Source organism: Oncorhynchus keta, chromosome 6 (assembly GCF_023373465.1).
Source record: "Oncorhynchus keta strain PuntledgeMale-10-30-2019 chromosome 6, Oket_V2, whole genome shotgun sequence".
NCBI lineage: Eukaryota > Metazoa > Chordata > Actinopteri > Salmoniformes > Salmonidae > Oncorhynchus > Oncorhynchus keta.
The window spans coordinates 23,549,222-23,576,009 of record NC_068426.1 but is presented as its reverse complement, the minus strand read 5'-3'; the positions used below and the strand labels follow the sequence as shown (position 1 = coordinate 23,576,009).

The window sequence follows — 26,788 nt, the reverse complement described above, 5'->3', positions numbered from 1 at the left end:
TCACCGATTGAAATGCTACTAGCCTGCCTAGCTAGCCATTTCACACCGGTTACACCGACAGGCTATAGATAGCAAACAAATGCTGTTTTTTTTTGTAGGCACTAACTCCGCCATGGTTCATTGGTCAAAGCCTATGGGAAAATGAATGGAGATCTTATACATTTTATTCTTTGAGATAATCTTCATCAACTGTCACATTGTGAATTTTGGAGCATTTGTGTAATCGAAAAAAAAGCACATCAAGGCTACATAATTCATAAAGGTCATCTTAACTAACAATGTATAGGGTGGTGCACAATTGGCCCTGCGTAATTAAAACAATATATATAATTGTAACTCATAAAACAAAACGTATAAGATCTCCTAAGCCTCTTAACCAAGTTTATCCAAACCCCCTATTATTTCTACATACATTTCCCCATAGGAATGGCTGAATAAACCAGTGGTAACTAATTTCATTTTTTTAGGACTACAAACTGGCAAGCTCTTTTGCCATGAGGCATTTATAAGCCATTGAACAGCGGTATATCAACTATGCCATCGTGTGGGAGGCCATTGACCAGCAGTAAATATTGCATATTTTACTAAACAAAATGTCTACTTTTATTATGCTATCCTAATGAACTTATTTCCCAAATTCCATGTTACTTGGGTGAGAAACCTGGATGCGATGTTTCACCGACCACAGATTGTCCCTCAATAATTGAAGGGATGAATGTATAACATGAAGTAGTTAACCATTCCAAGCTTAAATTCAACAGATAAACCTTTCATTTCATGTTCAAAATATATTTAAAATATTTATTAGATAGAGGGAGGCTGACCCGACACCCTTGATTTACACACAAAATATTATATTATTTCAACACATTGGAAACCCACTAGCATACAAAGAACAACAGTAACAAAAACTGGATTCTAAAGCTCCGTACAATGGTAGATCGCCCTGTTTAAACCTAACTGAGCCCTGCGAATCACATGTCCAGTCCACATCAAGTCAGCTTCTATGATTGGGCACTTCGACAGAGAGATCCTAGGTCAACCAATAGTTTCTACTGAAGAGATGGGTGCTGGTGCCACAATAGTCAAAAACACAAATTCCCTGGAAGTGACAGCATCAATGCCAGTCATCATTGAAAGAATGCATGTCCACTTATTGACAGCTGACTGTCTCTTCAGTGAAGTATCAGGGACTCTTGCAGAATAGTCAACATTCATGGCAATATATAATTCCCAATATATATTACTTTGCATACCAGTATACAGTTTGTTTTATAAGAACTCTGTAGGTTCAGTCTGAAATTGCCCTTAACTCACATTTTCATGTGCAAAAAAAAAAAAAGCATTTAATCTCATTTAAGAAAAATGTCACTAACACCTGTAGGTGAGCCCTTATTCACTCAGATTGAAACAACGGTCTCCATACAATGTTGTATGGCTGGATAGTGTACTGTACGTACTCTCCCTCAACAACTGTCCATGCAATAGTACAGTATAGATCTATGGTGTATTCCTGGTAAAACTTGAGAGTATCCTACATAGTGCATCCAAGTCCCTTCTCTCAGGTTCTCCTCCCTTGGTTCTGCTTTTGGTTGCCCACACCATTCCCGTCACTGTATGACACACAGCTCAGTACTGTCTTGATTACGTGGATCTCCGGTCCTGTCTAAGTGTTCCTCAATGTGGCGTGTGTCATAGACTCCTTCTGGGCCCCTCTCCTGTACCTCCTCTGGGGGCAGCAGACTCTGTCTCAGCTCCATCAGAAGGTCCCGTCCCTCGCTGGACGGCAAGTTGCCTAGGTAGTACAGAGGGGCCAGCTCCACCAACCTGCACAGGAAACATTAATAGGCCAAGGTTACCAAAGTAAGTTACCAAAGTAATGCACTTAAATGCCTAGTTTACCTCAATGTAATGACATGTGCACATCTCAGAAGATTGCTATATCATATTGACCTGGTTCCAGAGAAGTTTAATGCTTTTCGTTGTGCGATCTGATCATGTGCGATCTGATCACAAAAGACAACCTGTTATGCACCACTATCCTCTGACAGATGATAAACAGTAAACTGTACATCAGAGGACTAGTATTCCAAAAGGAAGTAAAGACACTAGAGGTCGACCGATTATGATTTTTCAAAGCCGATACAGATTATTGGAGTACCAAAGAATCTGATACCGATTAATCGGACAATTTTTATTTATTTATCTGTAATAATGACAATTACAACAATACTGAATGAACACTTATTTTAACTTAATATAATACATCAATAAAATCAATTTAGCCTCAAATAAACAGGGCCTCCCGGGTGGCGCAGTGGTACTGCAGCGCCAGCTGTGCCACCAGAGACCCGGGGTTCGCGCCCAGGCTCTGTCGTAACCGGACATCTGTGGGACGATGCACAATTGGCCTAGCATCGCCCGGGTTAGGGAGGGGTTGGCCGGTAGGGATATCCTTGTCTCATCGCGCACCAGCGACTCCTGTGGTGGGCCGGGCGCAGTGTGCGCTAACCAAGTGCACGTGGTTTCCTCCGACACATTGGTGCGGCTGGCTTCCGGGTTGGATGCGCGCTGTGTTAAGAAGCAGTGCGGCTTGGTTGGGCTGTACATCGGAGGACGCATGACTTTCAACCTTCGTCTCTCCCAAGCCCGTACGGGAGTTGTAGCGATGAGACAAGGTAGTAGCTACTAAACAATTGGATACCATGAAATTGGGGAGAAAATGGGGTAAAATTTAAAAAATAATAAAAATAATAATGCAAAAACAAAGTGTTGGAGAAGAAAGTAAAAAAAATATGTGCTATGTAAGAAAGCTAACGTTTAAGTTCCTTGCTCAGAACATGAGAACATATGAAAGCTGCTGGTTCCTTTTAACATGAGTCTTCAATATTCCCTGGTAAGAAGTTTTAGGTTGTAGTTATTATAGGAATTATGGGACTATTTCCCTCTATACCATTTGACTACTGGATGTTCTTATAGGCACTTTAGTATTGCCAGTGTAACAGTATAGCTTCCGTCCCTCTCCTCGCTCCTCCCTGGGCTCGAACCAGCAACACAACGACAACAGTCACCATCGAAGCAGCGTTACCCATGCAGAGGAAGGGGAACAACTACTAGAAGGCTCAGAGCGAGTGACGTTTGAAACGCTATTAGCTCGCGCTAACTAGCTAGACATTTCACTTCAGTTACACCAGCCTCATCTCGGGAGTTGATAGGCCTGAAGTCATACACAGTGCAATGCTTGACGCACAACGAAGAGCTGCTGGCAAAACGCACAAAAGTGCTGTTTTAATGAATGTTTACGCACCTGCTTCTGCCTACCACCGCTAAGTCAGATACTTAGATACTTGTATGCTTGTATGCTCAGTCAGATTATATGCAAAGCAGGACACGCTAGATAATATCCAGTAATATCATCAACCATGTGTAGTTGAGCGGAGTAGTCCAACCATGTGTAGTCCAGCGGAGTCAATCACCACCTTCCGGAGACACCTGAAACCCCACCTCTTTAAGGAATACCTAGGATAGGATAAAGTAATCCTTCTCACCCCCCTTAAAAGATTTAGATGCACTATTGTAAAGTGGCTCTTCCACTGGATGTCATAAGGTAAATGCACCAATTTGTAAGTCGCTCTGGATAAGAGCGTCTGCTAAATGACTTAAATGTAAATGTAAATGTAGTTAACTAGTGATTATGATTGATTGTTTTTTATAAGTTTAATGCTAGCTAGCAACTTACCTTCACTTACTGCAATCGCGTAACAGCACTCCTTGTGGAATGCACGAGAGAGGCAGTTCGTTATTGCGTTGGACTAGTTAACTGTAAGGTTGCAAGATTGGATCCCCCAAACTGACAAGGTGAAAATCTGTCGTTCTGCCCCTGAACAAGGCAGTTAACCCACCGTTCCTAGGCCGCCATTGAAAATAAGAATGTGTTCTTAACTGACTTGCCTAGTTAAATATAGGTACACATTTTATTTTATTTTATTCAAATCGGCGCCCAAAAATACAGATCTCAGATTGTTATAAAAACTTGAAATCAGCCCTAATTAAATCGGCCATTCCGATTAATCGGTCGACCTCTAAAAGACACCACTATGAGGATGTCCCAATGAAGTTCAGGGTTAGTGTACATTACACACTATCTACAGTTGAAGTCGAGTTTACATAGACCTTAGCCAACTACATTTAAACTCAGTTTTTCACAATTCCTGACATTAAATCTTAGTAAGAATTCCCTGTCTTAGGTCAGTTAGGATCACCACTTTATTTTAAGAATGTGAAATGTCAGATTAATAGTAGAGAAAATTATTTATTTCAGCTTTTATATATTTCATCACATTCCCAGTGGGTCAGAAGTTTACATACACTCAATTAGTATTCGGTAGCATTGCCTTTAAATATTTTAACTTGAACGTTTCGGGTAGCCTTCCACAAGCTTCCCACAATAAGTTGGGTGAATTTTGGCCCATTCCTCCTGACAGAGCTGGTGTAACTGAGTCAGGTTTGTAGGCCTCCTTGCTCACACACACGTTTCAGTTCTGCCCACCATTTTCTATAGGATTGAGGTCAGGGCTTTGTGATGGCCATTCCAATACCTTGACTTTGTTGTCCTTAAGCCATTTTGCCACAACTTTGGCAATATGCTTGGGGTCATTGTCCATTTGGAAGACCCATTTGTGATCAAGCTTTAACTTCATGACTGATGTCTTGAGAGGTTGCTTCAATACATCCACATAATTTTCCTCCCTCATGATACTATCTATTTTGTGAAGTGCACCAGTCCGTCCTGCAACAAAGCACCCCCACAATATGATGCTGCCACCCCTGTGCTTCATGTTTGGGATGGTGTTCTTCTCCTAGCAAACCCCCCTTTTTCCTCCAAACATAACTAAGGTCATTATGGCCAAACAGTTCTATATTTGTTTCATCAGACCAGAGGACATTTCTCCAAAAAGTACGATCTTTGTCCCCACGTGCAGTTGCAAACCGTAGTCTGGCTTTTTTATGGCGGTTTTGGAGCAGTGGCGTCCTCCTTGCTGAGTGGCCTTTCAGGTTATGTTGATATAGGACTCATTTTACTGTGGATATAGATAATGTTGTACCTGTTTCCGACAGAATCTTCACAAGGTCCCTTGCTGTTGTTCTGGGATTGATTTGTACTTTTCACATCAAAGTACGTTCATCTCAAGGAGACAGAACGCGTCTCCTTCCTGAGTGGTATGACAGCTGCGTGGTCCCGTGGTGTTTATACTTGCATACTATTGTTTGTACAGATGAACGAGGTATGTTTGGAGATCGAAGCATTTGGAGATTGCTCTCAAGGATGAACCAGACTTGTGGAGATCTACAATTTTTGGTCTTGGCTGATTTCTTTTGATTTTCCCATGATGTCAAGCAAAGAGGCACTGAGTTTGAAGGTAGGCCTTGAAATACATCCACAGGTACACCTCAAATTGTCTATTAGCCTAACAGAAGCTTCTAAAGCCATGACACCATTTTCTGGAATTTTCCAAGCTGTTTAAAAGCACAGTCAACTTAGTGTATGTAAACTTCTGATCCATTGGAATTGTGATACAGTGAATTATAAGTGAAATAATCTGTCTGTGAACAATTGTTGGAAAAATGACTTGTGTCATGCACAAAGTAGATGTCCTAACCGACTTGCCAAAACTATAGTTTGTTAACAAGAAATTTGTGGAGTGGTTGAAAAACAAGTTTTAATGACTCCAACCAAAGTGTATGTAAACTTCTGACTTCAATTGTACATGGATTTTCTCAATAACCAAAGTGCACAAAACATTTTAGGGTTACTCACATGTGGGGGTGCACCTCGGAGGCGGTGCAGATGCAGTTGTCATGGGAGATGGTGAATTCGTGGTAGAGCACCCAGGAGGGGGGGTTGAGGCGCGGACGGCGACACAGATAGGAGGAGAAGGGGTGGAGGTGAGCCACGTGACGGTGAGTCAACAGGAGGTAGTTACCTGAGCCGTCCACATCATGAGCCACCTGAAAAAGAGAGGAGAGGGGAAGGGAGAAGATGAAATCAAATGAGATCGAGGGAAACAAATACAGAAAGGACAGGAGAGACTTGGGGGGCGGGCAAAAGACAGAGAGAGACACACCAGAATGGAAAGAGAGGAGAATGTGAACATTTTGACAGATAGTAAGAGAAGGACAAAGAGAGGAGGAAGAAATAGGGGGAGGATAGAGAGAAAGGTTAAGGTCTGTATTTGTAGATAAAAACAAATGTTAGACACGTACAAACTAAATTACATCTTAAATGGAGAAGTGGACTGATGAGTCCTTTTACCTTGAGGAAGAACCCTGAGATGAGTGCACGCTTGATATTAGTGCAGTTGTCTTGGCAACCAAAGGAAGGAGGCGAGACAGGCAACTCTATTCGCTGCATCACCTCCAGCAGCTCTGCCCTGATCACCACAGCCAATCGTAATGCGGCGGGGTTCAGGAAGTTGGTAGTACACCAGGCATCATCCTCATTGTCTAAAATATTAATCAGAGAAACACACATACTAATATTCAAGGAGTTAGAGATAGTGTAAAATGCATGTCTGTTCCATGCCTATGTGTGTAGATCCATGAGTGTGTGTGTGTGATATATGGTCTCACGCTGTATGTAGGCATTGTAGATGTTGATGAGGGTGAGGTGGTCTCCCTCGTTGTGCAACAGGGGGCGTCTGTGAGTGGCTGCTGCCTCCTCTCTCTGGGGTGTGGGGGTCACAAAGCAGGGGGAAGCTGGGAACACACACAGGTGGAGAATTTAAATGAAGTTAAGTTATAGAAACAAAACAAAATTCTGTAATGCATGTAAAAAGGGTTAGTAAAGGCTCATTTTACAGCCAGTACTAAGCACCTTGGACAGTGTATGTGTGTGCAGTGTGTACCTGTGAGCATGGCAGCGATGGTGAGCAGCTCGTTGACACAGTCAAACTCGCAGGCAGCGATGAGGGCCTTAGCCAGAGGGGGCTCCAGGGGCAGCTCTGACATAATGATGCCCACCTCAGATAGGTTCCCATCATCATCCAGTGCTGCCAGGTAGTCCAGGTCCTCTAGAGCCTGCATCAGAGCCTCTGGAGCTGGGGGGGGGGAGAGAATAAAAGAGAGAGTGAATAAAACCGAGAGGGAGGGTTGAAGAAAGTGACGGATATGGAAAGATCTTATATTTTGCCTGATATCACAAAATACAAGACACCTAGTAAAAACATGAATGCTACATGAATCCCATGAATGCAAGGCAGACCTGGGTTCAAATGTATTTAAAACAAATCTCAATTACTTTTACATACATTCAAAGTAAGTATTCAGATATATTTTATTTGAAAAGACAAGTAGTTGAATATTTTTATGTATTTGCAAATACACTTGGAAAGTATTTGAAAATACTAAAATACACTGAGTCAAATGCATTTAAGCTAGGTATTAGAAAATAGTATTTGAAATAAGTATTTGAAAATACAATTGTGTAGACTATTTGGCTTTTACAAATAACCATTCAAATACTGAAATAAAAGTACTTGTTTTTGTGCAGTGTAATTGAAAATAGTCAAATACAAAGAAAAAAGTATTTTAAATACCATATACTCAAAAACACACGTATTTGAACCCAGGTCTGGTTCAAGGTGCACTTTATTCATTCAAAGGAAACAGGGCTGAAATAGCTAGATGACGCACGGCCCTCCTTACCAGGCCTGTCTAGGAACTTGCACTGGCCCATGTCGGCGATGTCCAGCCTCTTGAGCAGCAGCACCAGGTGACTGAGGTTCTCCTCCACCACCCCCGGGCTGCGAGTCTCCGCCATGCCCTCCTCATACAGAGCCTGGGGGTACAGACGTAAACACAGACCTGGAGGGACAGGAGAGAGGGTTCAGAAGAATACACAGAGAGAGGAAATTAGTCCCGTAACAGCTTTCTATGTCCCTTCTGTCCATGATGATTTCTTACAACAGATTTGATTGACCTTAACCTACCTGGTAGGTCACCGTTTACCCTCTGCGTCCGCATGTCTGCCTGCTGCCGGCTGATGGGACGCAGGACCTGGGAGTCCGCTCTAATTTGAGGGTTGTAAACCTATGAGACGGAGGCAGGAAGAGTGGGAGGTTATGCATGGCACTGGGACTGGGTGCACCTCAATAGTCTATTGAGGTTATGCAGCATTGTGGTTATTGTGGCCACACACAGAGCTTCATACAAAGCAATTCCATCCTCCTGATTCCTGCTTACAAGCTAAATTTAAAGCAGGAAGCACCAGTAACTAGGTAAAAAAAAGTGTACTAAATACTAAGCTACAGGACTGTTTTGCTATGGCATTGGCATTGAGGAGTACACCACATCTGTCATTGGCTTCAACAATAAGTGCATCGATGACGTCGTCCCCACAGTGACCGTACGTACATACCCCAACCAGAAGACATGGATTACAGACAGCAGCCGCACTGAGCTAAAGGCTAGATCTGCCGCTTTCAAGGAGCGGGACTCTAACCCAGAAGCTTCTAAGAAATCACCGCTATGCCCTCTGACGAACCATCAAACAGGCAAAGCGTCAATACAGGACTAAGATTGATTCCTACTACCCCGGGTCTGACACTCGTCGGACGTGGCCGGGCTTGCAACCCATTACAGACTACAAAGGGAAGCACAGCCGAGAGCTGCCCAGTAACACGAGCCTACCGGATGAGCTAAACTACTTCTATGCTCGCTTCAAGGCAAATAACACTGAAACATGCATGAGAGCACCAGCTGTACCGGAAGACTGTGTGATCATGTTCTCCGCAGCCGATGTGAATAAGATCTTTACACAGGTCAACATTCACAAGACCACAGGGCCAGACGGATTAACCTGGACGTGTACTGCGAGCATGCGCATACCAACTAGCAAGTGTCTTCACTGACATTTTCAACCTCTCCCTGTCCGAGTCTGTAATACCAACATGTTAACCTGTTGAGTGTAGGGGGCAGTATTTTGATGTTTGGATGAAAAACGTACCCAAATGAAACTGCCTATTTCTCAGGCCCAGAATCTAGAATATGCACATAATTGTCAGATTAGGATAGAAAACACTCTAAAGTTTCCAAAACTGTCAAAATATTGTCTGTGAGTATAACAGAACTGATATTGCAGGTGAAAACCTGAGGGAAATCCTACCCGTTTTTTCCTGAAAGCTCTCTGTTCCATTGCCAGCCTTCGCGCCATTTAAAGGGATATCAACCAGATTCCTTTCCTATTGCTTCCCCATGGTGTGAACAGTCTTTAGACATATTTTTCAAAATAAAAGCCTGAAACTAAGTGAGAAAGATCACATCACGCGATTGTATGTCTGGGTGCCAGCAGTGTTTTGCATGCGCAACAGCTTGGAGCAGACATTTTCTCTCTCTCTCCTATTGAAGAAGCTACAGTCCCGGTTGAAATATTATCGATTATATATTGTAAAAACAACCAGAGGATTGATTATAAAAAACATTGGACATGTTTCTACAAACTTTAAGGATACTATTTGGAATTTGTCTGCCTGGTCGTGACGGCTTAAAATTAAGTGTATGTAAACTTCCGACTTCAACTGTAGTCACTTTAATTTACTCTACCTACATGTACATACTACCTCAACTAACCGGTCCATATTGACTCTGTACCGACTCTGTTTATATTGTTATTTCTTACTGCTGCTCTTTACTTACTTGTTACTTTTATCTCTTATTCTTATCCGTAATTATTGAAACTGCTAGGTCGGTTAGAGGCTCGTAGTAAGCATTTCATGTGACTAATCAAATTTGATATGTGCCCGCTGTGTAGGATAGTGCCACACATACTCCTCTTCCTTCCTATCTCTAATAAATGAGTACTCACTGTCTTGAGTTGCATGCCTGTGTCTATGACATAGCGGACTCCAGATAGAGAAAAGGAGGCCTCCCCCAGGGTGTCTGTGAGGATGACCCTGCGCCTCGCTCCTGTCCCCGCCCCTATCCCTGGCCCTTCCAGTCCTTCAGACCCATTGGACCCCTCCGTGTCCCCAGAAGGCCCTTCTGGCTCGGCTTCATAGACGCGCTGGGTAGCCCCTCCGAGGCCTGCGTGGAGGTGCAGAACTCTGAGGGTCCCCAGCTGAGGGCTCAGGGCAACAGACTCCTTCTCCAGCAGAGAGCCACACTCGTCAATTTCCTGAGAGAGGAGGAGAGAGAAGAAAGGTTTGAGAATACATACTGTCCTATCCCGGGCACTTAGTCAATCTCTTGAGAAATGTTAAGTCCTGGCATTCTAAAAGTTGTCCAGCCATAAAAAGGTGAATGAGTGGACAAGTAGAGAGAGTAATATAAATTAAATGAAAACATGCTATTTATCCTACCTACATGCAGTGAAATGTAGTGTACACATGGTCCCAAATGCATCCAATCTTTCCTCTCTCCACTCTGCCCCTCCAAGGCTATCATTTTTTCCCTCCATATGGCAGGAGAGTGGGAATGGCTACGCTAACCAGTTAAAGGGATTGCACATAGGGCACAGAGGGAATTTAAAGGGGAAGAATAATAATGTAATGGCTTCTTCTACTTAAGCTAGCTACACCAATGGGTTAACATTGTTTTAAAAAGTTACAAAATTATCTATTTGAGCGTATTGGGACCTCTGTCCCTGTGCCCGTTCTACTTTCTCATGTCTCCCCCCCCTCTCGCACCCTCCCTCTTCGTTTCCCTCTCCCTAAACAGACAGTGCTTATCTGTATCCTTGTTTACTTTGTTTACAGTGAGTCTTAACCAGATCCGTCCTCCTGGCTAGCTTGCTAGCTCTGTGTTTTACAGCCTTGGCATCAACTACTGTACTGAAGTCCTGGTCTGCCTCAGGATTTGAAACCATATCCAGGAATTAGGCGAGGAGCTAGGGTGTGGTGATGTTGACATAGTGGCAGTGTGTGTGAGAGAAGTGGATGTGAATATGATGGGGCTCTGTGCTCTCTCTCTGCACGGCCTGTACAGTTGAAGTCGGAAGTTTACATACACACTGAGTTTGAAGTTAGGCCTTGAAATACATCCACAGGTACACCTCCAATTGACTCAAATTATGTCAATTAGCCTATCAGAAGCTTCTAAAGCCATGACATCATTTTCTGGAATTTTCCAAGCTGTTTAAAGGCACAGTCAACTTAGTGTATGTAAACTTCTGATCCATTGGAATTGTGATACAGTGAATTATAAGTGAAATAATCTGTCTGTAAACAATTGTTGGAAAAATTACTTGTGTCATACACAAAGTAGATGTCCTTAACCGACTTGCCAAAACTATAGTTTGTTAACTTGACATTTGTGGAGTGGTTGAAAAAACAGTTTTAATGACCCCAACCTAAGTGTATGTAAACTTACAACTTCAACTGTATGTGTATTCTGGATGCGTTAAACAGGACACCTGACCCACCCTGGTGCCATTCAGTAGTCTAAGATTACAGTGTCCCTGTTTCTCTGTCCCCAGGGTGAGAGGCAACAACAGACAAGGAAGATGGCATTAAGAAACAACACAGTTCAATAGGGATTTACATGTATAAGGAAGTCTAGCAGAAACTGACAAGAAGAGGTGGGATAGAAAGGAAGGTAATTTAGCAGACACTTTTATCCAAAGCGACTTACATTTAACTCATAATATATTCATATACTGTGTGGCCCGTGCGGTAAAATAATACCACAAGTCTGCTGTTGCATGCACCAACTAATCCTAACTAACTCGACCCAAAGTAACCCACTTAGCCTTCTGAACCATTTCTGCGTTACCAGCAGTAGGACTACAGGGCATCTATTGTCTAATGACATGATAAGACTAAAAACTGCCCCAGTAGTTGATGAGACTAGCTATATATATTTAGTATAATGTGTGTGTGTGTGCGCATCTACCTGGGCACTGGAGAGAAAGACCATGACATCCCCTTCCTCTCCCCTGCGGTGGAGATCCAACACCATGTAACATGCCGCTGCCGCAGACTCCCTCCCTCCAGGATCCCTGTACACCGTTTCCACGACAACCGGTGCCCTCCTCCTTGTCTCTGTGTAGGGTGTATCTCTGGCGGGCCGGTCCTCATCCGCGACAGGCTCATCCAGCGTTAGAACCGGAACTCCCTCACCCAGGAAGGTGGCGAGGCTGGAGGCAAGGGAGGGGTCGGTGAGGAGGACCACACGGAGGTCATCGGGGCGCTGGCAGCACACGTCCAGCAGCAAGCCCAGAAGGACGTCGGAGGGCACAGTGCGCTCCTGGACCTCATCCACCACCAGCACCCCATACTGACGCAGCAGGGGGTCCGACATCATCTCCCCCAGGAGCAGAGAGTCACTGACGAACCTGAGAGAGGGAGGGGGGAGAGAGAGGGATCAGGGAGAGAAACGACCCCATTCCTTAATCCTATTGTCTTGCACTGTTGTAAACCTCAGGGGAGAGAAAGAGAGAGGAGGAAACAAGGACTACAATATTCTTTCCCAGGTCGGGGAGAGCTTAAAGAGGGTGGATAAATGAGATCGAAGAAGATGAGTACGAAACGTGCCATCAGATTGGGTGATGTGTGTGTACCCAAGCTTGAACCAATGTGGTATGTGTGTGTACATACACATGCGCTAATGTTCATGCACACCTGGGTGTCTACATCTCTCCTCACCTAAGTAGTGTATCAGGGGTACAGCCATCGTCGTGGGGGACCCAGTAGCCCACCTCCAGGCCCAGACTCAGGTCCATCTCATCAGCCACCCTGAGGGCCAGACTCGCTGCAGCCACAGCATAGGGCTGGGAACAGCACACCAAGCCCTGAGAGAAGTCATGGGACAGGGCATACTCCACACACCACTGGGGCACCTGGGAGAGAGAGGATGAGGGAGAGAGAAAGAGGGAGACTAAGTGAGAGACTGATATGCACACAAAGTCAGTGTGTATAGCGTGATAGCCTGTGTGCTTAGTTGCTTGAGTTAGTTCAGCGGTCTGTCTATCTTCAGTGTCTGAATATTGTGTACATTTGGAGGGTCCCTAGCCATATGTGTGTACGAGTGTGAATGTATGCATCCTATGCCTACCTGTATGTTTGGCATGTTTCCCCACCTTTGCTTTCTCTGGGCTCTTCATCACCAGTGCTAATGTGTGTGCCTATACCTGTGTGCGTGTTTGTATGTGCTTTACATGCCTCTTACCTGTGTGCTCTTGCCTGTGCCACTGGGGGCACTGACCACCACCATGCTGTGTGTCTCCAGGTGCTCCAGCAGGCGGTACTTGAGGCTCCACAAGGGAAGCGTTTTCCTCTCCTCCAGCAGAGAGTAGTAGCGTGACGAGAAGGGCAAGCCATCATACGGGTTCACCTCCAGGTCCCCCAGGCCCCCCTCCTCCCCCTCTCCATCCCCCATCTCATCCTCTAGGTCCCCGGACAGTAGAGAGGACATGGAGAGAGAGTCTAGGGCGGAGGAGGGGCGGAGGGTGGGGGGGGACGTTGTCAAGGGGGTGGCCACAGAGGGTGACGACATCATCGCAGGGTGGGTTGGGGAGAGGGGATGAGGGGTGGTAAGTGAGTGACTGGAGATTACCTGGGAAGAGGATCAGAGAAGAGATGCTGTTGTGTTGAAAGTTGTATAGCAAGTTTTAGATTTCACCCAACTTAGTTGATTGACCCCTGTCACTGAAGGAAATGTAATATGCCGTATCAGTCAAACGTTTGGACACACCACCTCATTCCAGATTTTTTTCTTTTTCTTTTTTACTATTTTCTACAGAAATAACATATGGGATCATGTAGTAACCAAAAAAAGTGTTAAACAAATCAAATATATATTTTATATTTGAGATTCTTCAAAGTAGCCAGCCTTTGCCTTGATGACAGCTTTGCACACTCTTGGCATTCCCTCAACCAGCTTGATGAGGTAGTCACCTGGAATACATTTAAATTAAAAGGTGCCTTGTTAAAAGTTCATTTGTGGAATTTCTTTCATCCGTAATGCATTTCAGCCAATCAGTTGTTTTGTAACAAGGTAGGGGGGTATACAGAAGATAGCCATATTTGGTAAAAGACCAAGTCCATATTATGGCGAGAACTGCTGAAATTAGCAAAGAGAAACAACAGTCTATCATTACTTTAAGACATGAAGGTCAGTCAAACCGAAAAGTGTCTAAAACTTTGAAAACTTCTTCAAGTGTAGTTGCAAAGACCATCAAGCGCTATGATGAAACTGGCTCTCATGAGGACTGCCACAGGAAAGGAATACCCAGAGTTACCTCTACTGCAGAGGATATATTTATTCGAGTTAACTGCACCTCAGATTTCAGCCCAAAGAAATGCTTCACCGAGTTCAACAGACACATCTCAACATCAACTGTTCAAAGGAGACTGCGTGAATCAGGCCTTCATGGTGGAGGCACACTCAAGGCACACTTAACCAGCATGGCTACCACAGCATTCTGCAGCTATACGCCATCCCATCTGGTTTGCGCTTAGTGGGACTATCATTTGTTTTTCAACAGGACAATGACCCAACACACCTCCAGGCTGTGTAAGGGCTATTTGACCAAGAAGGAGAGTGAATAAGATGTATAAACTGAAGGTAGAAATCTAAGTGTTTTTTTTATTATTTTACTGCAATTGGGGGAAGGGTGGTAGGGTTTGCTGGGAAAAATAAAGGTATATTCTAAAAAAAAGTACAGTGGGGCAAAAAAGTATTTAGTCAGCCACCAATTGTGCAAGTTCTCCCATTTAAAAAGATGAGAGTAATTTTCATCATAGGTACACTTCAACAATGACAGACAATTTTTTTTTTTTAAATCCAGAAAATCACATTGTAGGATTTTTAATGAATTTATTTGCAAATTATGGTGGAAAATAAGTATTTGGTCACCTATAAACAAGCAAGATTTCTGGCTCTCACAGACCTGTGACTTCTTCTTTAAGAGGCTCCTCTGTCCTCCACTCGTTACCTGTATTAATGGCACCTGTTTGAACTTGTTATCAGTATAAAAGACACCTGTCCACAACCTCAAACAGTCACACTCCAAACTCCACTATGGCCAAGACCAAATAGCTGTCAAAGGACACCAGAAACAAAATTGTAGACCTGCACCGGGCTGGGAAGACTGAATCTGCAATAGGTAAGCAGCTTGGTTTGAAGAAATCAACTGTGGGAGCAATTATTAGGAAATGGAAGACATACAAGACCACTGATAATCTCCCTCGATCTGGGGCTCCACGCAAGATCTCACCCCGTGGGGTCAAAATGATCACAAGAACGGTGAGCAAAAATCCCAGAACCACACGGGGGGACCTAGTGAATGACCTGCAGAGAGCTGGGACCAAAGTAACAAAGCCTACCATCAGTAACACACTACGCTGCCAGGGACTCAAATCCTGCAGTGCCAGACGTGTCCCCCTGCTTAAGCCAGTACATTTACATTACATTTAAGTCATTTAGCAGACGCTCTTATCCAGAGCGACTTACAGATTGGTGCATTCACCTTATGACATCCAGTGGAACAGCCACTTTACAATAGTGCATCTAAATCTTTTAAAGGGGGGTGAGAAGGATTACTTTATCCTATCCTAGGTATTCCTTAAAGAGGTGGGGTTTCAGGTGTCTCCGGAAGGTGGTGATTGACTCCGCTGTCCTGGCGTCGTGAGGGAGTGTGTTCCACCATTGGGGAGCCAGAGCAGCGAACCGTTTTGACTGGGCTGAGCGGGAACTGTACTTCCTCAGTGGTAGGGAGGCAAGCAGGCCAGAGTACATGTCCAGGCCCGTCTGAAGTTTGCTAGAGAGCATTTGGATGATCCAGAAGAAGATTGAGAGAATGTCATATGGTCAGATGAAACCAAAATATAACTTTTTGGTAAAAAACTCAACTCATCGTGTTTGGAGGACAAAGAATGCTGAGTTGCATCCAAAGAACACCATACCTACTGTGAAGCATGGGCTTTGGGGCTGTTTTTCTGCAAAGGGACCAGGACGACTGATCCGTGTAAAGGAAAGAATGAATGGGGCCATGTATCGTGAGATTTTGAGTGAAAACCTCCTTCCATCAGCAAGGGCATTGAAGGTGAAACGTGGATGGGTCTTTCGGCATGACAATGATCCCAAACACACCGCCTGGGCAATGAAGGAGTGGCTTCGTAAGAAGCATTTCAAGATCCTGGAGTGGCCTAGCCAGTCTCCAGAAACATCACTGCTCTGGAGGAGATCTGCATGGAGGAATGGGCCAAAATACCAGCAACAGTGTGTGAAAACCTTGTGAAGACTTACAGAAAACGTTTGACCTCTGTCATTACCAACAAAGGGTATATAACAAAGTATTGAGATAAACTTTTGTTATTGACCAAATACCTATTTTCCACCATAATTTGCAAATCAATTCATTAAAAATCCTACAATGTGATTTTATGGATTTTTTTTTCTCACTTTGTCTGTCATAGTTGAAGTGTACCTATGATGAAAATTACAGGCCTCTCTCATCTTTTTAAGTGGGAGAACTTGCACAATTGGTGGCTGACTAAATACTTTTTTGCCCCACTGTATGTATATCTATATATATATATATATATATATGTATTGGTACTGTATGTACGTGTATGTATATGGATATATATATTTACCACAAAAAAAGATGGGGGATTGGAAATTATGCAGACAATTACATTGATGGAAGCAACAATCTTTCCGCAATATTAAACTGATCCCTATAGAAAAAAAAGAGAGAAAAAAGAAGGAGAGTGATGGAGTGCTGCATCAGATGCTCTGGCCTCTACAATCACCCGACCTCAACCCAACCGCAGAGTGAAGGAAAAGCAGCCATTCAAAATGGTTGGAAAAGCATTCAAGCTGAAGCTGGTTGAGAGAATGCCAAGATTGTGCAAAGCTGTCATCAAGGCAAAGGGTGGCTACTTTGACAAATCTCAAATCTCAAATATATTATGATTTGTTTAACACTTTTTTGGTTACTGCATGATTCCATATGTGTTTTTTCATAGTTTTGATGTAAAGAAAAACACTTGAATGAGTAGGTTTTTCCAAACTCTTGACTGGTATTGTATATCAAATGTTATTTCAGAAATATGATGTATGATTCTGAGAGAGAAAGTTTGATGTAGTGTAAGAAGCCTCAAACCTTTCACAGGGGTAAGGGCAATGTCAACCTTGACTAAATACGTATATAGTAACAGTTGTGCTATACAGAGTGCATAATTTCTAGTGTAGTCACTGAAGGCCTAGGAAGTCAGACAGCTTCAGTCAGAAAGCACAGAGCAGCTGTAGCTCTGTACAGCAGCTGTGGGCCTGTGCTATCCCATTCTGGAATGTCTGCATTTGCCCAGTAGGCATTTAGCAATACACATAAGACCATTATCACACACACACACACACACACACACACACACACACACACACACACACACACACACACACACACACACACACACACACACACACACACACACACACACACACACACACACACACACACACACACACTTACACACACACACACACACACACACACGTAATCACTTATGGTTAACACCCACTCCAGACTGAGGCTGTCTTTGTACATTCACAAGAAATCTCTGAAAAAATGGTATAAGAGTAACTTCACTAAAATGATGGATAAAATCATTGATATGACTTTAAGATGTGTGGGATGGGTACAATATGAATATACTGCATGAAATAAGTAGGCTACGGTTCTTACGTAAGGTAATAAGAGCTTGGGTATATTTTGTAATGGGTACACATCGATTGTTTTGTTAACAAACAGAAGTGGCAAGAGATTTGGCCTAGCTACACTATATACACAAAAATATGTGAACACCCCTTTAAATGAGTGGATTTGGCCATTTCAGCCACAATCATTAGTGACACACACACAGCCATGCAATCTCCATAGACAAACATTGGCAGTAGAATGGCCTTACTGAAGAGCTCAGTGACTTTCAATGTAGCACCCTCATAACCTTTCAAGCAAGTCAGTTTGTCAAATTTCTGCTCTGCTAGAGCTGCCCCAGTCAACTGTAACAGGCTGACTACACCACTCGGGTCGCGTGTGCGAGCATTGCAAAATACATTTAGAAATCTATGTTATTCAATTATTGCACCCACACTGCTCGCGTGCACCAACGAGCGTCTGCGTTGCCAAGAGCTAAAATAGAATTCAGTTCCATTTCTGACGCAGATCGCGCTGCAAGTTCTGCCTCTCCCATCTCCTCATTGGTTTATAGAAGCAGGCACCCATGTGCCATCTCCTCATTGGTTATACCCAGTGGGTGACTGAAAGACAAATGAAGCCAGTGGCGGTAATGCACCCAATTTATGAAAGTTTCCAATCTCAATATAAAGTCAAGAGAAGAAAAAGCCTGGAAGGAGGAGAGACGACTAGAAACGATTCAGTTGACCCTTTTATGTGTGGATTAATTGGCAGAGTAGAGGACCTTGTGCATTTCAGGTAAAATCACAACTCAATGTTTATATCCCAGGACAAATTAGCTAGCAACAGCAAGCTAGCTAAAAAGTACAAATTAGCTAGCAAGTGCAAGCTAGCTAGCTATAATGCCATAAATGTTTCATGCTTTTCGACCTGTCCCCAAATAAATACAATTGGTTCAGTGTTTGTTTTGATATTTTAACCTATATGTCATGATCGCATTTGGTGTGGGGGGACAAAATAAATGTATGCACGATGGCGCATACGCACAGACGGTTTGGGTTCCTTGTAAGTGCTGTTATTGTGAAGTGGAAATGTCTAGGAGCAGTGTTGTGTTCGAGACCATCTAAAGCGAGACCGATTCAAGACCCAGACTTGAGCGAATCGAGTCCGAGTCAAGACCAAGACCGGAGTGGGGAGCGAGACCGAGTCAAGACCGAGACCGGGAGGGAGACGAGGGGTCCAAGACCAAGTCAAGATCAAGATCAGAAAAATGCGAGTCCAATTCAAGAACATGATTGTAATTTTGTCAAATAGCCACCATAATAAGAGTTTAAAATGTCCAGTATGTCTGTGTTCATATTTCAGAAGAACACATATGGTTTCTTTAGACATTCAGAATGGTGGGCCAAATGCATGCTGAAAGGCAAATTGAGCCACTTTACACATTTTTTAAAAACACACAAAAAACACTTTAAATGTAATAAAATAAAATAAAAAAATATATATATATTTCACTTTTATTTAACCAGGTAAGACAGTTGAGAACAAGTTCTCATTTACAACTGCGACCTGGCCAAGATAAAGCAAAGCAGTGTGACAAAAACAACAACACAGAGTTACACATAAACAAACGTACAGTTTAACACAAAAGAAAAGAAAAATAGAAAAAAAGTAGATGTACAGTGTGTGCAAATGTAGAAGAGTAGGGAGGTAGGCAATAAATAGACCCAGGAGGCAAAAATAATTACAATTTAGCATTAATAATGGAGTGATAGATGTGCAGATGATGCATGTGCAAGTAGAGATACTGGGGTGCAAAAGAGCAAGAGGGTAAGTAATAATATGGTGATGAGGTAGTCGGGTGTACTATTTACAGATTGGCTGTGTACAGGTACAGTGATAGGTAAGCTACTAAGACAGCTGATGCTTAAAGTTAAGGAGGGCAATATAATTGGCAGCAGAGAACTGAAAGGAAAGGTGGCCAAAGGAAGTATTGGCTTTGGGGATGACCAGTGCAATATACCTTCTGGAGAGTGTGCTATGGGTGGGTGTTACTATGGTGACCAGTGAGCTGATATAAGGCGGGGCTTTACTTAGCAAAGACTTATAGACGACCTGGGGTCAGTGGGTTTGGCAACGGATATGTAGCGAGGGCCAGCAAACGAGAGCATACAGGTCGCAGTGGTGGGTAGTATATGGGGCTTTGGTAATAAAATGGATGGCACTGTGATAGACTACATCCAGTTTGCTGAGTAGAATGTTGGGGGCTTGAGTGAAGCATGAGTAAAGGATGCTTTGTTTGCGAAATAGGAAGCCGAATCTAGATTACATTTTCAATTGGAGATGCTTAATGTGAGTCTGGAAGGAGAGATTACAGTGTAACCAGACACCTAGGTATTTGTAGTTGTCCACATATTCTAAGTCAGAACTGTCCAGAGTAGGGATGACAGTTGGGTGGGAGGGTGCGGGCAGCAATCGGTTGAAGAGCATGCACTTCGTTTTACTAGCATTTAAAAGCAGTTGGAGGCCACGGTAGGAGTGTTGTATATCGTTGAAGCTCATTTGGAGGTTTGTTAGCACAGTGTCCAAAGAATGGCCAGATGTATACAGAATGGTGTTGTCTGCGTAGAGGTCGATGAAGACGGCTGCACAGTACTGTCTTTTATCGATGGTGGTTATGATATTGTTTAGGACCTTGAGCATGGCTGAGGTGTTGCTGCAGGGGTGCTGAGATGTTGGCCAGGGTAGGGGTAGCCAGGTGGAAAGCATTGCCAGCCGTGGAAAAATACTTATTGAAATGATTGATGATCGTAGATTTATCGGTGGTGACAGTGTTTCCAATCCTCAGTGCAGTGGGCCGCTGGGAGGAGGTGCTCTTATTCTCCATGGACCTTACAGTGACCCAAAACTTTTGGGAATTAGTGCTACAGAAAGCAAATTTCTGTTAGGAAAGCAAAGGCTAGCTCTTTCAAACTGACTGAGTATATTGGTTCCTGACTTCCCTGAAAAGTTGCATATCGCGGCAGCTATTCGATGTTAATGCAGAATGCCACAGGATGTTTTTTGAGTTGGTCAAGGGCAGTCAAGTCTGGGGTGAACCAAGGGCTATATCTGTTCTTAGTTATACATTTTTTCAATGGGGCAGGCTTATTTAAGATGGAGAGGAAAGCACTTTTGAAGAGCAACCAGGCATCCTCTACTGATGGGATGAGGTCAATATCCTTCTAGGATACCCAGGTCAAGTTGATTAGAAAGGCCTCCTCGTTGAAGTGAGATTTAAAAAATAATACAAGTATATACAAAATATATATGAAGAAAAACAATATATACAAGGGATGGGACAAGACAATCAAAACAGACATCCCCACTGCTACGCCATCTTGGAAAGAAGACGGCAGGATGATTAGTTCGTCATAAAATATGACTCACCCAAACACAATAGGGGACAATGAGGGCTAAGGATTTATAAAATAACAAATATTAATAATTATTTTCAATGATGTTCTGATTAAATCTCTTCAGTTTTTGTTAGAAAGGGAAAGTGTTAACACCGAAGATTAAAAAAAATATCCAATCAGGATTTTTCTTGGGTAGTCTCTGGGGAGATAAATCTACCTAGCTAAGTCAGCCATTGGCTAGGCCATCAGACGCTTGATATAAGGCATCTGCCATTCAACTGTGCTATAGCAAAATTTTGGAGTGATGGTGGAATCAACCAATCACATTGACCTGTAATGAGTGGGACCATTTTTACAAAAATGTATGGAAACATCTGCCTTCTTGAAGGCGAACAGGCCACTTATACAATAGCAAGAAGTTACGTTTTTTGCAATGGGAAGTACTAGTTTCAATTGGGTAATGCTTAGCCTAATGGTTGTGTTTTTGAATTCTTATGATTGGGACCTACTAGCTTATTTTGTCCGAGTGAATGAACTGTTTATCCTTTATTAAAGTGACCAGTGATTCCATGACAATGTACAGTGCCTTGGGGATGCGAAAATATATATATTTTTTAAATGTTTGCTAATTTATAACAAATTCAAAACAGAAATACGTTATTTATTTAAGCATTTAAGTATTCAGACCCTTTGCTATGAGAATCGAAATTGAGCATCCTGTTTCCATTGATCATCCTTGAGATGTTTCTACAACTTGATTGGAGTCTACCTGTTGTAAATTCAATTGATTGGACATGATTTAGAAAGGCACACACATGTCTATATAAGGTCCCTGGTCACACCCTGACCTTAGTTATCTTTGTTTTCTTTATTATTTGGTTAGGTCAGGGTGTGACATGAGTGGTTTGTGTAGTTTTTGTATTGTCTAGGGTAACCAAGAACCCGATGGACACTGTGATAGAGCTCTAGAGTTCCTCTATCGAGATGGGAGAACCTTCCAGAAGGACAACCATCTCTGCAGCACTCCACCAATCAGGCCTTTATGTTAGAGTGGCCAGATGGAAGCCACTCCTCAGTAAAAGGCACATGACAGCCGGCTTGGAGTTTGCCGAAAGGCACCTAAAGGACTCTTAGACCATGAGAAACAAGATTATCTGATCTGATGAAACCAAGATTCAACTTTTTGGCCTGAATGCCAAGCATCACGTCTGGAGGAAACTTGGCACCAGTCAGGATCGAGGGAAAGAAGAATGGAGCAAAGTACAGAGAGATCCTTGATGAAAACCTGCTCCAGAGCGCTCAGGACCTCACATTGGGGAGAAGGTTCACCTTCCAACGGGACAACGACCCTAAGCACACAAAAACAATTCAGGAATGGCTTCGGGACAAATCTCTGAATGTCCTTGAGTAGCCCAGCCAGAACCTGAACTTGAACCTGATCGAACATCTCTGGGAAGACCTGAAAATAGCTGTGCAGCAACACTCCCCATCCGACCTGACAGAGCTTGAGAGGATCTGCAGAGAAGATTGAGAGAAACTCTACAAATACAGGTGTACCAAGCTTGTAGCGTCATACCCAAGAAGACTCTAGGCTGTAATTGCTGCCAAAGGTGCTTCAACATAGTACTGAGTAAAGGGTTTCAGTTTTTTAAATTTGTAATAAACTTGCAAAAAATATATAAAAACCTCTTTTTGATTTGTCATTATGCACCTGTACTGACCTCGCCTTCTGGATGATAGTGGGGAGAAAAGGCCGTGACTTGGATGGTTACCTTTGCTTTCTTGGGTACAGGAACAATGGTGGACATCTTGAAGCATGTGGGGACAGAAGACTGGGATAGGGAGAGTTGAATATGTCCGTAAACACTCAAGCCAGCTGGTCTACGCATGCTCTGAGGACACGGCTAGGGATACCGTCTGGGCCGGCAGCCTTGCGAGGGTTAACATGCTTAAACGTCTTACTCACGTTGGCCAATAAGAACGAGAGCCCACAGTCCTTGGGAATGGGCCACCTTCGGTGGCACTGTGTTGTCCTCAAAGTTGGTGAAGAAGGTGTTTAGCTTGTCGGGGAGCAAGACGACAGTGTCCGCGATGTGGCTGGTTTTCCCGATGTGGCTGGTAATCCGTGATTGTCTGGAGTCTCGTGTCTAAACCATTGAATTGCGACTCCACTTTGTCACTGTACTGACGTTTTGCATTTTTGATTGCCTTACGTAGGGCATAACTACACTGTATGTATTCAACCATATTCCCATTCATCTTACCATGGTTAAATGCTGTGGTTCGCGCTTTCAGTTTTGTGCGAAGGCTGCTATCTATCCACAGATTTGGTTTGGGTATGTATTAATAGTCACAGTGGGAACAACTACCGTATACACTTCCTGATGAACTTAGTCACCGTGTCAGTGTAAACGGAAATGTTATTCTCAGAAGCAAGCCGGAACATATCCCAGTCCTCGTGATCAATACAATCTTGATGCATGGATTCCGATTGGTCAGACCAGCATTAAATAGACCTTAGCAAGGCTACTTCCTGTTTGAGTTTCTGCCTACAGGAAGGAAGGAGCAGAATGGAGTCGTGGTCTTATTTGCCAAAGGGAGGGTGGGGGAGGGACTTGTAGGCTTCACGGAAGGGAGAGTAACAAGGGTCGAGAGTTTTTGAAGTGCGAGTACTACAGGCAATGTGTTGATAGAACTTTGGTAGTATTTCCCTCAAGTTTGCTTTCTCACCAGATATAATAAATGCAGCCTCGGGATATGTGGTTTCCAGATTGCACAAAGTCCAGAGTAGTTCCGTGAGGGCCGTTGTGGTATCGGCTTGAGGGGGAATATACACGGCTGTGACTATAACTGAAGAGAATTCTATTGGGAGGTAATACGGTCTGCATTTGATTATGAAGTATTCTAGGTCGGGTGAACAAAAGGAATTGAGTTCCTGTATGTTATCACAATCACACCATGAGTAGTTAATCATGATCAATCATACACCTCAACCTTTCTTCCTCCAAGAGTTTTATATAATAATAATAATGCTAAGTTTGTTAGATGCTAGAAGCAGAGCTGCCATGTCTGTCGCGCCAGCTTCACCATCTGGCAGTCCGATGGACTAATCTGGGTTTGGTGGATGCCAGGAGAACGCTACCTGACCAAATGCATAGTGCCAACTGTAAAGTTTGGTGGAGGAGGAATAATGGTCTGGGGCTGTTATTCATGGGTCCAGCTAGGCCCCTTAGTTCCAGTGAGGAAAAATCTTAACGCTACAGCATACAAAGACATTCTAGACGATCTGTGCTTCCAACTTTGTGGCAACAGTTTGGGGAAGGCCCTTTTCTGTTTCAGCATGACAATGCCCCCGTGCACAAAGCAAGGTTCATAAAGAAATGGTTTGTCGAGATCGGCATGGAAGAACTTGACTGGCCTGCACAGAGCCCTGACCTCAACAAACACTTTTTGGATGAATTAGAATGCCGAATGCAAGCCAGGCCTAATCGCCTAACCACAATACCCAACCTCACTAATGCTCTGGTGGCTGAATGGAAGCAAGTCTCCGCAGCAATGTTCCAACATCTAGTGGAACGCCTTCCCAGAAGAGTGAAGGCTGTTATAGCAGCGAAGAGGGGGATCAACTCCATATCAATGCCCATGATTTTGGAATGAGATGTTGGATGAGCAGGTGTCCACATACACTACATGAATAAAGGTATCTTCTGATCCATGGTTACCTGCAACTCGCCTATGTTTAATGAGCACACTGACATAGGCCTGCATACAAAAACAAAGCATACACAGGGGTTATATTGGCTATGGGGAAAACATTGGAGCTCATCTCATAAGGTGAGTCCATCCATGGGGAAAGGGGGGTTGGTGTTGTTCAACATCATGTGGGAATCACGTGGGAGGGGTCTAATGTCAGCTTGGAGTTTACAGTAGACAATAAGAAACAGCACTGGATGCATGACATCACCTGTTGTAACCATGTTATAACGTTAGCAAACAATTACTCGTTTTTTTTACATCTATTATTTACTATCATGCAAACAAAATCATTGTAATATTGGCATGTAGACGATTTGGATTATGTTCAAATACATCACAACTGTATGGCCATGACAATATATAAGACTGTTTTTGGTAATGAGAAACTACGGATGACGACACCTGTATCAGTCAACTCACAATAACTACAATAACTCCCCCTGCCTTCGTTCTCCTCTTTCCTTATATGCCCCCTTTCCTGCCCACCTCGAGTCCAGTAGGCCTATATCGACCTGCCAGGAACTACGTGTCAGCTGACAGTCACACACGCACGATAGGAGGTAAATATAATGAAGATCACTGGGAGAGTCGAAAACAACCACGTAGACAAATGCCATTGGCATCTTACCTTCGACACATTTCTCTGGAGTCTCCTAAAATCCCCACCAAGGCACGGGATATCCAGCAAAACAATATAACCCGCTGAGCTGTCAGTGAAACGTTCTTCTGCTCACTGTTGTTGCACACACATTTCTTGGAAGAGACAATATGCGGATACAATGTTTCATTTTTTTTGCAACCATTCACAGATTCTCTCTTCGCTTCTTCTCTGCCTCTGGTTTCTCCGTAACCGTTGACATTAATTAATAAAATAGAGCTCGTCGTCCGCTGTTGATCTATCGAATCGCTTGCCTGGCTAAGCAAACTCCTTGCTCCGGTCAAACGCTTCGCCACGCCCACAGACGTTAGTTTCTGAAGTATGTTGTGAACATAGCGCCACAGAGTTTCTAAACCCAGATGCGCAACATCGCAAGACTTCCGGGAACGCTTGAGAAACAGACCAAACAGACCATTTGCGGTTTGATAAGTCAATGAGAGAAGTGATAGGGTATTCCTTAGTTGTGAATTTTCTCGAAATCTAAAGTCACAACCTAAATTCGAGTCAATGTCTTAAGTATTTGAGCTTGTTATTACTTCAACCTCGTGAGAGTGCCAAGGAATGCCATTGAGGTGACGGTTTGCACATGCGTAGTTTGGCGCGAGACGACCCGATTACGTGTTTCTACGCATGAGCTTAGCTAGCCAACGTCGCCATGACATAGGCTTTAGGCTGTCTTCATGCTGTACTGTCTTCGATCGAGCAGTGTAAGATGGCAGTTTCTTTTGCGTTGGGGACAACAGTTGTTGACAACTGTAGCATTGTAGCTAAATTTAACCCTAACATCAGTCTCCTAACCTGACGCGCTAATTCACCTAGCCTAGTGGTTAAGAGTGTTGGGCCAGTACCTGAAAGGTCGCTGGTTCGAATCCCCAAACTGAAGGTGGAAAATTCTGCTTTTCTGCCCATGAGCAAGGTAGTTAACCCCCCAAAACAACTGCTCCCTAGACGTCGTTTCAGGCTCTGATTCAGAGGCTTTGGGTTAACTGCGGAAGACACATTTCGGGAGAATGCATTCAGTTGTGCAACTGACTATGTATCCCCTTCTCTAATTCATCTAACCTGCAACATCAGTTATCCTAACCTACTATGTAAACAAAGCATCTCTGTTGAGAAACCATCAGTCTCATAACACCAGAAGTGACCAATGCCAGGTATCCTGATATCAGGGATGAATTACATCATACTGGCCATGTGTCGCCAACTCACTGTGCACAGGTGGAGTCAACATTCAAAGGAGGAGGAGCTGGCTCTTTGTCAGTGGTCAGAAATATTTTGCCAAGCCAAATCTCAAATGTACTCTTAAAGATGCAATTTTTGGGCGACCCGGCCAAATTCACA

General features: G+C 43.5%; 1 protein-coding gene across 1 annotated transcript; it reads right to left on the bottom strand.

Annotated features, from left to right (window-relative positions):
* Positions 1 to 787: 787 nt before the first annotated feature.
* Positions 788 to 25,956, bottom strand: LOC118385268 (ATP-dependent RNA helicase DQX1-like). The gene is made up of 12 exons (XM_035772258.2): positions 25,418 to 25,956; positions 13,162 to 13,548; positions 12,639 to 12,832; positions 11,887 to 12,328; positions 9,863 to 10,171; positions 7,989 to 8,088; positions 7,705 to 7,863; positions 6,906 to 7,097; positions 6,631 to 6,756; positions 6,314 to 6,504; positions 5,819 to 6,009; positions 788 to 1,827 (listed from the first exon to the last, which is right to left on the bottom strand). The coding sequence occupies exons 2-12, from the start codon at positions 13,489 to 13,491 to the stop codon at positions 1,611 to 1,613; spliced, it is 2,451 nt and encodes an 816-aa protein (XP_035628151.1). The 5' UTR covers positions 13,492 to 13,548; positions 25,418 to 25,956; the 3' UTR covers positions 788 to 1,610.
* Positions 25,957 to 26,788: the final 832 nt, after the last annotated feature.